This window comes from Halichondria panicea, chromosome 5 (genome assembly GCF_963675165.1).
Source record: "Halichondria panicea chromosome 5, odHalPani1.1, whole genome shotgun sequence".
Taxonomy (NCBI): Eukaryota; Metazoa; Porifera; class Demospongiae; order Suberitida; family Halichondriidae; genus Halichondria; species Halichondria panicea.
In genome coordinates, this window is record NC_087381.1 from 6,082,902 (window position 1) to 6,095,376 (window position 12,475).

Consider the following 12,475-nt stretch of genomic DNA (forward strand, 5'->3'; position numbering starts at 1 on the left):
GATCAAGGCGTGGTATATCTATTCGATTATTCGGTTACCGGCCTGCCTCTGGAACCAAGGTGTCCTGGTTCTACTGTACCTTAAGGTGACATATATATTTTCGCTCCATTTCTGGGAATGAGAGTAAAATCACAAAAATTTATCTCGCAGATAATTGGAATTGCAATTAAAACCACTTGCGAGTAATTATAATTTCACAAGAATTAGCAGAATTGAATACCAGAAAAATGAGTGAAATTGCTACTACCGTATTACTAGAATGTTTTGCGAGCATCAAACATTTGCGAACTTTGCGAGGGTTGATCAATTCGCAACAATTAAATCCGCAAAACCTAAATTATATATACACATGATCCTTTCCAGAACGCAATAGTTAGATCACAAAGGGTCAAATTTTCTGCTGATTTGGCTTATCCGCAAAGGTTTTTCACTCGCAAAATATTCTAGTAATACGGTATGTCACCTTAACTAAGAAAGTACAAGCACTAAATTCACAATCTTGTTTCATGCATAGTTCTATAGTTTTTGGGAAAAAAGAGTTAATATATAGACCGAGGCTCTGCATAAAACTGGAGTAAGAGACAGGTATGTTAAGTGTCTCTTCTTAGGTGAATCCTCAGGGTAGTAACTCAGAATTTTTAATAGGTGGTATAGGCTGGCCAATGCCCTTTTTGTCCCAGTGTTTATAGGTCTGCTTGGTCAAAACACTTTTATTGCAAACTTCTGGGACCTTTTCCATTACCCTCGATATGTATTTTAAGGTTATTGGTATCTCACATACAACTACCAAAAAACATTTGACCTTTGGCCCCGGTTACACGTGGGATGCCAAGAACATTTGACCTTTGACCCCAATTGCTGTCTGATCATTAATACGCGAGTGACTCAGCGGAAATAATTACTGCATGGACATACAAGCGTTTTGCAACTCCAACTTTGGGGGTTTTATTATTTAGTTATTCAGTAGACTCTCGTTAATCCGGTCACCATTGGGACCATGCAGCTTGGCCGGAATAGCGAGGTGGCTGTAGCTCAGGAAATAGCCGCGGCTTAAAAGCGACCTTACCTCGAATATAATGACTACTTTTACTGTTCTTGTCTCGAGGATAACGAAGGATAATGAATCATTCTGTTCTCTATTTAAGTGTAATCCAATTTTATTTGCTAAACCACACCCAAAACGTCATATCCGGCCGTAATATACGTATTGAAAACCTTGTTTGGGACAGCCAGCACTGGCCGGTAAACGGAATAGCGAGTGGCCGTTCTATAGGGTGAGTTTTGTGCAGTAAACATAATAATTTATTATAGCTAGCATTCCGTGCCAAGCCAAATGGCCGGTATATCGAGGTGGCCATACTTCAGAGAGCCGGAATAGCGAAAGTCAGTGGCGGATCCAGGAAAAATGAAAGGGGGGGTCCAAACTAACTAGCGCCCAGCGCAAGTAATGAAAGTCGCGCGCAGTGCGAAATTTTTAGGGTTACGCCCACTTTCGGTCACACGTGGCTAGGGAAAATCCCATGCTCAGCCAGGGGAAGTGCCATAATAGACTTGCGTAGAGCTGCCACGAACAGTCAACTAGCTAGCCTAGGCTAACCTGAACACTCCTTTGGCAGTTGATACATCAAAACAACAGGTACAATCATTGAATCAAATTACAATAGCTACAAAAACTGATAAATAGCTAGCTGGTGTCATTAAGCCTTTTAAAGTTAACTTCAAAAGGGGGGTCAAGGGACCCCATGGACCCCCCTCTGGATCCGCCACTGAAAGTCTACTGTTGTCCTTACATAAATACTATGTGACTCTCAGCACATCCCCCTACAGAAGAAACAGTAGGTTGTGTCTGATGATCTTGTCTGTTCTTATCGTTTATCAGACACTAGCACTTTTTCTGAATCAGCTCTTAAAGACTTAGTATAGTTCATATTTATCAATTCTTTTTTTGCATAGTATAGCACATGCTTGATCAGATGGTGCAAATTTAAAAGAAAATTTTTTATCACTGCTTGTTTCCTTAGAATGAGTGTCTGAACATCCATTGTGTCTACTAGATTCCTTACTCTAGTAAATTCACATGCATTACTATAATTATAATAAATTATATTGATATTTGAAAAATTGCACTATTTCATACTTTAGCGTTTTTTCTGACTGACTATAAGTAAGTAAGTAACTTTATTGGAAAGCATTTTCTCATTGTACAGAAGATTACAGGCTCTAGTCGACTACAACGAACCCGGACCATGGGCGTTTTTCTCAGAAATGCATTCGCTTTCAAGAGGCAGATGACCTCTCAGGCTCCCCTTTTCTTACCTATAATTATACGCAATTCCGCCATCTTTAAATGACTGAACTTATGAGATGAGCGTGGCTGTTACATCGATACTCCTTTTCTTTAAGACTATAGATCTATATGTACCATAGGCCTCCATGTTTTTGCACTTCAAAGTACATCTACACTATAGAAACATGCATGGCTGTCATTTTGTCACATAGATAAATGAATAAAATTATGTGTTTTATTCCAGTCTAGCCCTGTCTTCTCTTCTTGAACTTCTCTTTCTTCTTGACGTTCCTTCATTATTGAAGAGTATGTACTGGAAGGGAATCGAATTAAAAAAGGATTTCCAGGAAAAGCACGAAAATGTGTAGAATTCGGCGAGTGCATGCATAACTCTAATCTTTTACAATGTCATGAACATGTACAGTTAGTGTTGATATTATACATTAGCACACTTTAATTAATATTAAGACAGAGTTCCAACCTTCCATCCACCAGTCCACATCAACACTTCAATGTCACCACACATGGATGGACTGTGTATATATGCCTGTGTTAAACACTGTATATGTATAATATAGGGAACATTATATCAACAATACATGAATACATGGTCATTATGTTATAGTTAGAACATGGGCATGAGGTATCTATGTGTTATAGTGTCCCAAAGCTCGAGGGATGAGGGACACTATAACCATAGATACAGAATGCACATGTTCTAGATCCCAAAACCTATTGGCTACTAGAAATGCACTAGCTTAGCAACAGTCAACCTATATAAACAGCCAACCTAGCAACTGCATCATTATTCTTTTGAAAACTAATATCTGAAGTTGGCATCTCTGTGTCTCTACTAAATCTGTGGTCTCTATTTAAGTCAACCCTGTTCCTTCATCTCAGTTTGATGGACAAAATGATAGTCCTAGCTCCACCCACAAAACGGAAACATCCAGCTCCTCCCCCAGTTTTGCAGCAAACGTTACCATCAATCTCTCTATGCCTACATCCAACAACCAACGTATTAACAGCGACTGAACATTATAATTTTATGTCATTACCAAAAACAGAACAGTTACTTCTCATTGTTTTTTCTACAAAAAACATGTTTGAAAAACACAAAATAATGAACGGTTGTTGTGAACATGAAAATTACAGGTTTATATGAGAATTTACAGGTTAATATGGGAAATATAAACCCTGTACTGACCAATCAGATTGCTGGATTCTGGGTAGCCTCGATTCCAGGCCGCTAAGAGAGGGCCTGGTATCGACTGTTTGCGCATGCGCCACCTATTACCCAGAAAGTGGGTAATTCGGATACCATTGTATTTTGCTCAGTAAAACAATGACGTCACAACAAACGGAAGTGGATTGAAGAAAGTGGATAGAAGTGTGATTGTAGCCCGTGTGATAGCATTCTAATAGCTATCCTTAGCCTACTATGTTAACAAAGGACTCACAGCCTGCAACCGTGTGGATAACAATCCTCTGAACGGAGGGGAAGGCTGACAATAGCCTATATGGATAGGCCACGCCCATCTGACACTAACCTTGGTGAAAGTCGACTCTATCAGAAAGAAATTGCTGCTGTAACCAATACAGCTCTGTCTCTAGCTAGCTAGCTATATAGCTCTGTGTCTGACTTTATGAAGAGTATTCTTTGTCTGTATATGTTATTCAGGATATAATTCGGGTAAAAATTCAGTTTAATGGAAACATTACGGGAATATTATCCAATAATTTGACGCATGCGCAAGCAGTCAGTAGCAGGCCTAATTGTTTAGGCCTTGAGAAGGAGGCTAGATTCTGGGCTACTAGTAACTAAAAATAGTTTGGCTATCTTATGAAAGATTCGATGTTACCATATATCTTCTAATTTATCGGACAGCAAAAAATAATTATTTTGGAAATTGTCCGGGTATAATTGGAACAGATTTTTATAGAGCACGCGAAGTGTCCGGAATAATTAGAACAAGCAAGCAGCTGCATGCGAGCTAGCTAAGTTTAATAGAACAGGGTAGGACTGAATAGTTGCACTAGCTATCTAAAACTAGCTACTCAAAGAAGGTATTGTGGGGATATTTAGAACAAATGTAATATTAAAGTACTGGAGTGTCCGTTGTATTAGAACAACGAAAATTGCCCAAAAGAGTTTCCAGGGTAATTAGAAGTGTCTTATAAATTAGAAGATATACGGTACTTAAATATCTACACATCCTCTGCAGTGCTCAAAATTGCTAGTTTTTAGTGCCGTTTCGGTTAGGGAGAGATTTGAAGAAAATCTTACGGCTAAGGTCTAAAAATTACACGGAGTAAGCTTGAATAAAATTAATTGTCTGACTTTTGATAAAAAAAAATGTTTCCAGAAATACTTTAGTTCCGGAGATAATTAATGTTACGTACATTTTTTTACGATCACACCCATTATCACCTAAAATTATTTCCCACTACAACAACTTTTGGGGAAATATGTTTGAATCATGTTGTAGCTTATTCTTTTACCTATACAATGGTATCAGCACAATTTCTTAGAAATGTTCCAATCTTGAGATACATTTAGTACAACTACTCACCTATTTTTGTATTCTATACTCTCTATAGACTGAATGCACTGTATACATGCGACGCATTTGATCTAATAATAGTGAATATCGATAGCAGCACTCAGCGGTTTAACAATGGCAATGTTTGTACATAGCAAGACAACATAAAATCCGTGTAGTAAGTACGTATAAGTAAGACTCCATGCATCTCCTCATGTGGCCTGTAATCTGCCACAAATTTGGGAGTATTGATACAAGAATATCTTGAAATTGCAACAATGCAAAGAAATAATGTGATGATTGTTTCCATGGTAACCTAAGATGGTGGGTATATGTGGTTGTTTATATAACAGCAACAATTTTACTTGTATATAGTTATATTTATTTGCTCATGACATAAACATAGTTTTTCAATCATGCACGTGTATTAATTTTAGCTTGCCATAAAATTAATTTCTGATAATAATAAATTTATGTGCGTACAGAATCATCATCAGAGGAGTACGCAAGAGAAGTAATCACAAAACAGTCGTCCTCCACTCTGATTGTTCTGACTCTAAAGGATGCTCTAACAATTGTTGAGAGTCTGAGGTATGCTGACAAAGATTGGTTCAATTTGGGATTGGCTTTTGGACTGGAGCTTGCAGAGTTGAAGAATATTGAAGATGAATACCGGTATAACGAACGCCGCCTAAAGGAGGTGGTAGTCAAGCGTCTTCAAGTCACTGATCCAGAACATCCGATGACATGGCCTTACATATGGGAATGTCTGATGAGTCCCACTGTTAAATGTAACGATGTAGCCGAGAAAGTTAAAGGTAAAGTGCCTACCTCTGTATAGTTCTAATTCCATTCATTTTAGACTGACATAAAATTATCATCCAATAATTATATCTATATGCAGGACATTTTTTTTAGTTGAATGCCAAATTTACTCTCTGTACTGTACCCTCGCGAGTCGTGTAAATAAGCCCTCTTGAATAAACGCTCATCCCCTCTTTTGCTTCAAAGTTTTGCACAAGGGTATTTTGACTCGATTATATACACCCACACAAAATGAAGAGTTTGGGCATGCGCATGCAGTAGCTAAATGCCACATGTTTCACTTCAGTGAAGAAAGGAAGTTTTATAGGTAGCTATAATAATTATAGTTAGACTATACTCCTTGCTGGACCAAGATCAGACATATAAGATTCTCTGTGTGGATCTGTTTGCCCTTGAAGATGTATATGCAGGGCAGAACTAGTCCTATAATTATATGCAGAGAAAAACACAAATCTGAGAACAAAGTCAATTTACCAATTTGTAGGTTACCTTGCCTTGATTTTCTGAAACAGAAGTACCTCCATGATATAGATCTGTTGGAGTATTATGCCTATCATCCTTCGGGTAAGTTCCTGCTGCTACATCTGACGAGCAACGCAGAATTCTTCACGTTCATTCTTATCATGCTTTAATCATACATAATTTTATATCCTGTTTTCATACAGTTGCTAGGATATGGCCAGGGGATAATAATTATAATAATTATAAAAAGAATAAAATCGTGCTGTATACAACAATCTACATGGGTGTTAAAAGTGCTGATTCAGCCTTACTGTTTCAAAATTTCTTGTTTGTTTTGAGCAAGCAGTGAAGTAATTTTAGCTTATGTTCACTACATACTAAATAGGACATAATTGATGGGAAGCTCGATATTAGCTAATTAAAGCGGCAAGTACCTCAGTTTGGGATACATTACTTTTTCAAAATTCCAACTATCGCACACTTTTGTTTTCTGGCTTATTACGTCATCATTGCAAGAGCTGCGATGTTGCTATTCAACCCAGCTTGTTCCTAAGGCATGTAAGTCGGCTTGTGTAGGGTCAGATTCTGCATAGCTTTTGCTTACCGTGGTGCTAAATCGTTTGCATTGTTTACTCTAGTATAGGTACCAAATGTTAGATTAAATTCGTAAGTGTACACTACATGCAGCTTTACTACAAGGCCGTAGCAAGCGGTCAGGCTAGTCAGGTTTTAGCCTAACCACTTTTTGGAGCAAAGTAGGTAATGGTCGTCATTTTTGAAAATTGCATAATGCTTTCCTGTAATGATTGTAGATTATTGCTAGTTAACTTTTTTAGCAAAATTTATACTTTTGGCCTGATCACTCTAAATTTGCTTGCTACGTCCCTGTACTACTCACACCATCGCTTTAGTGCAAGGCCAACGGTAATTCTGAGGAGACCTAGCAATAACTTGAGAAAGCAGCCACTAATTCAAATCCATGGCTAGAAGCAGCTGTTATAGTTTCATAGCATTGCAACTGTTAAGCGGGAATAGACAGACACACACACACACAGTCAGCTTTATTGTATTCCTCGTGGTGTGGTTAGCTCTTGAGGCATAATACTACCAACTTTTCGAGGACCATGATTATATCAATATTATTATATGCCTCGGTGTGCATGCGCAAGCGAGGTATACGGTAGTGTGTCTTTGTGTGTACATGTGTGTGTCTGTCTGCATGTGTACACTGCTACAGCTGCTCAAGGATCAATTAAGTGCAAGTATTCGTGGATTTGCAAAATAATGCTTTTTTCTCGAGTTAGAATGCCATTGCAGCCTTTTCAGAAGAGTGCGTAGAAACTTGTTCACTGAGTGTTGCTACTCTACTTAGTAGTTAGCTCTGCACTAGGATGCTAGCTATTGGTAGCTGGATGCTGTTCCAAGAGTTGAGAACTAAGAGAGCTGTAATTAAGGCTCTGCTGATGACTTTTGGCATCGATCGTTTTTAACAACAATCATGGTCGATCGTTACCCACTCTTTGAGTTTTATACAGCACAATTCACAAAAATGTTCATCACGATAATTTATAATGTGCATGTGTATAAAAGCTATTCTAGTAGCTTTAGCTTTATGTTAATAATTATGTTATAATTATGTAGCTTTGGCATCTCCACTGAGGCATCAGCACCCGTGGTGCTAAGGATAATTATATTGCCTCTTATACACAACCGGAAGTATACAATGATTCAAAATATCTTGGAGCATAAGTTTCGAGGTTAGGTCAATCCGCGTAAAGTTATACGCCTCGAACATTTGACACTATGTACGATTGCTATTTATCTAGTCTAATATTATAATTATAGTGTTCATTCATGCCACTTCAAATGATATAGAAGTCAGAAGAGGACCAGCTAATCGAGTCACTGTCCAAGAACTATTAAAACTGCATATTAAGTTGTGTGTCTGGCTACATTGATGTTCACGTTACTATAATAATCATTGTTTGCTTTCTCTATAGAACCATCCGTTCGCCAAAAACTGATAAAGCAATACCATCTGACTGACGAGCAACTCAACAGTAAAATAGTGGTCACTGATCATGATATTCCCGAACTGGCTTTATGTTTCGATGATACGGTAATCGAACTCTATTCCACTTCCATGGGACTACCTCCTGCAGAAGCTGCTGATGTGAACAGGTTGTACCATATCGAAGGAAATCAAACAGCCATGATGAAGTGTTTGCAATTCTGGAAACAAAATAAGGGTTTTCAAGCAACTTACGGAGCTCTACTGGATATGGCACTGAAATTGGAAGAATACAACACGGCTGATAAAATCTGTCAGCAATTGATCCGATGTGAGTACGTAATAGTTGTGACAAGTACCACATGCATAGGCTCAGTGTAGTCAAGAGTTTATGATAGAGAGAGAGTATCGAACATAGGCATACTGTACATTAGCCTCGAGACCAGGCCGATTAAAATACGGCCTGGTACCTATTGCATGTGTAATTAATTATAGGCGTGGCCGTCCACGCCCATGTACTATCTACTATTATATGAAGCTTTTTATAGCCTAGCTAGCTAGCTAGCTAGCTGTGGCCTTCTCTATGGTGTTGTGTTGAGAAGGCTTGCACACGAAGCCAGAAGAGGCTCTCATCTACCTCTATGATGGTTGGATGGTCGTGATGTTTTGAACTGGGTTTCTGACAGACTATGGCAAGTCTTTGACTTTGTGCTTCCAACTGCAACCATAGGGTCATCGTAGAGGTAGATGTGAGCCTCTTCTGGTTTCATAATAGTGTGCAAACCTTCTCGACAACACAATAGAGAATATAAGCCACAGCTTCACAGGAGAGAGAGTTTAAAGACTTAAAAGGGTTTCTGACAGACTATGGCAAGTCTTTGACTTTGTGCTTCCAACTGCAACCATAGGACCATCGTAGAGAGCCTCTTCTGGCTTTAGACAAGTGTGTAAGCCTTCTTGACAACACAATAGAGGGCATAAAGCCACAGGAGACAAGTATTTGTTAAAAATAATACGGAAAGAAACTAGTAAACAAACTAGTTTACGGTATAATTTTACAAAGGTTTACTAACGTGAACGAATCCCCATATTCTGGGAGACTCAGTTTGCACATGTGCACTATCACCCATGCAATAGAGACCAGGCCGTATTTTAATCGGCCTGGTTTCGAAGCTAACTGTACATCAGATGTATGCGGAGAGTAACGTGACTTCCTGTATCTGTCACAAGCTTGGAATTTGCACACTGACCAATCCAAGCGTGGGTGATGTAATCTATCAACCCATCCAAGTGTGGGTGATGTAATCTACTTTCTTGATAGATTACATCACCCACACTTGGATTGGTCAGTGTGCAAATTCCAAGGTTGTGACAGATACAGGAAGTCACGTTACTCTCCGCATACATCTGATGTACAGTATGCCTACGTTCGATACTCTCTCCTCTATCATATACTCTTGGTATAGTGACTTAGGCCCAATGTGGGCATGAGTGAAGCTGTGTAACAACTTCAATCAAATCAATTTCAATCAGCAAAATCACTCATTTTATAGGGCACCTATTTGCAATCACTTGTGGTCGGCTGTGGAATGCACCAGACTCATGAAATACATTTTTTGCTTACCACAAGTAACTCCAACCATGTTGTTACACTATAAAATGGACCGTTTTATGTTATTGGATATCTGGGTGGGCTTCAGCCTTACTGTGCCAGTAATCTAACTCTATATGCCAATACCGAGAGAACTCTGAGCACTAAGCTGATAGTACCTAGGTACTATCAGCTCTAGGTACTATCAGCTTAGTGCTCTGAGCCGCTGCCCTCGAGAACAAGCGTTCGAAAATAGAACGTGTTCGATAATTGGTTGTTTACTATTACGTGTCATGTGACAATCCCCCTCCATCAAATCTGTCAGCAATTTACCCGACGTAAGTATACAATGTATCAGGCAAGGGCGAGATTTGACTCCCCATGCAAATCAAGCGGCGTTTGCATGCTATCAGGAGCACATGAGAGATGATAATAATAATGTCACTATCGTCTTACTATATACATAATTATAGTATTGCTGATTCACTCTCGTGTTTGTAATAATTATGCTAAGTGCATGCTCTGTGATAACGTGTTTGATCTATAGTGAGTATCATCAATATTAGACATTGTTTTGGACATAGATATAGACACCTCCAAAACAATGTCTATATTATTATATAGTTGTTTAGTAAATACCCTCAGTCCTTTGCTAAATACCCTCAGTTGTTTAGTAAATACCCTCAGTCCTTTGCTAAATACCCTCAGTTGTTTAGTAAATACCCTCAGTCCTTTGCTAATTAATACCCTCAGTTGTTTAGTAAATACCCTCAGTCCTTTGCTAATTAACCCTTTCCCGGCTTTAGCCGTCATATGACGGCAGCGGTAGTGATAATTTTCAAAAAATCGTTGTGGGCGCTGTGTTGGAGCTATGCACACACTGTAGGTACCAGCACATGCGCATTGGGCTGCTCTTTCACGTGGTATCTTTAATATCTTGCCTTGAGGTACGCTTGGTGCAGTACTGTCGAAAGAAAAGTGACCGTTTGATAATGGCTACAAGATCTTCGTAGTACAACCTCAGCGAGGTTCTAGGGCAGCTATACAGTGAGAATAACGATGCTTATGGCCTTGTTGAGTAAGAGGACAGTGACTGGGATCATACCAAGAGAGGAAACTACTTTTCAGAGGTCAAGCTATAAACATAGAGCCTGAAGAGCCGGAGGAAGAAGCTCCTGAGCATGAACCAAAGTCCTGGACCTTGTAAGTAACTATGGAGTATCATATGTAGTCTGGATAGCTTCAGTATGGTATGCTTAGTCTAGTTAGTACACAAGTGGACATCATGAGCCACCATTGAACTTGTAAACCTGTGTGTAGGTGAAGAAAACATTTCCCGGGAAAAGAGCGTCTGCCGATACGACCTCACAGAGAAGTTTCTGCTGATCCTGATTGAACCATGTCACCGTGAGAACATTGAGAACACTTACTTAGTGTTTTTAGTTACTTCATGCCTTCATACAATATTCTTTATGTTCATAATTGTGAAATGTGTAAAAAAATCGTTAATTAGTGGGGGGTGGTCAGTTGCTAGGTAACGATGATGATGTCATGGTACCCCCAGGATCTGGGCTACCTGTAGGAAATAGTTGCAAGTGATTTCAATGCATTGTTCATGAGATATGTATTTTTAAAGAAAAATATGTATTTATTCTGTATTTTGTTTTTTTAATTAAAGCCGGGAAAGGGTTAATACCCTCAGTTGTTTAGTAAATACCCTCAGACATTTACTAAATACCCTCAGTTGTTTGCTAAATACCCTCAGTTGTTTACCAAATACCCTCAAATGTTTAGTAAATACCACCAAAACCTTGTGTTTTTGTCATCAATATTTTGACACAAACGACACCCAATATGCACTAGAGCACTAGCTATTGGTAGCTGTAAGAGTGAAATAAAAGCTGCAAAGCTGCACTAGCTGCAAAACACATATACTTTAAAAAAAATTTTTTTAATGATGCCGCTGCACATTAAAAAGCAAGATGCATTCACATACACTATGTTAATTTGCTCTCTAATCGTTCCATAAACACCTTTTTCTACTCTCAGTGCAATGGCAGATTAAACAACAACCCATAGACGTTCTTACTAAAGTTGGTGAGGAGGTTAAATTCTTCATTGTGACGTCTCCTGGGCAGGTCTTCTCGTATGATTGGTGCTTTAATGATCAGAGTATATCAGCTGAAAACGTTGACTACAGTGGAGCAAGAACAAGTGAACTGGTCATTTTGAAGTCCTTGTCCAAGCACTGTGGAAGCTACAAGTGTATTGTCACTGATTCAAATATGCACGTGCACATACCTTCAATTCCTGCATCACTTGAAATTGGTATGTATAGAACAAGTGTACATGTGTCAACTGCACATAATAATATTTCTTAATGGTCAATAGGTAATCAGAATAATTTTCTTTACAGATGGAACTCAAATTGAAATCGAAGAATGCAAAATCCTTGGGAAAATATTACCAAAATTGACATCCCTGCAAGTTGATGGACTGGATTTGGATATTGAGAAGCTGATTGGAGGAACAAGTACTGTGACTTATGAAGAGCTACAAATTGTTCTTAGTCGGTCTGCACAAACATTGTATTTATCAACTGATCTGGAACAAAAGTTGAGAGAAAGTAAGCACTTCATCAATAATTACTATTTATCAGTAATTACTTCCTTAATCATGCTTGTTCATGTATATTAATTAATCTTGGGGCAGTGGTGAAAATGAAACTTTTATCATTAATAATAAATATTAAATAT

The 12,475-nt window shown here is 38.6% G+C and overlaps 1 protein-coding gene across 5 annotated transcripts in view; it reads left to right on the top strand.

The window, feature by feature from the left end:
- The window catches only part of LOC135335853 (uncharacterized), a 37,523-nt gene that overhangs the window by 14,798 nt on the left and 10,250 nt on the right, over positions 1-12,475 (top strand). For all 5 annotated transcript variants that reach the window (XM_064531449.1, XM_064531446.1, XM_064531450.1 and 2 more), the window contains 4 exons: positions 5,316-5,648; positions 8,118-8,459; positions 11,769-12,047; positions 12,136-12,345. In XM_064531449.1, the coding sequence (XP_064387519.1) occupies positions 5,316-5,648; positions 8,118-8,459; positions 11,769-12,047; positions 12,136-12,345 (1,164 nt within the window). The remainder of the gene's footprint in view (positions 1-5,315; positions 5,649-8,117; positions 8,460-11,768; positions 12,048-12,135; positions 12,346-12,475) is intronic.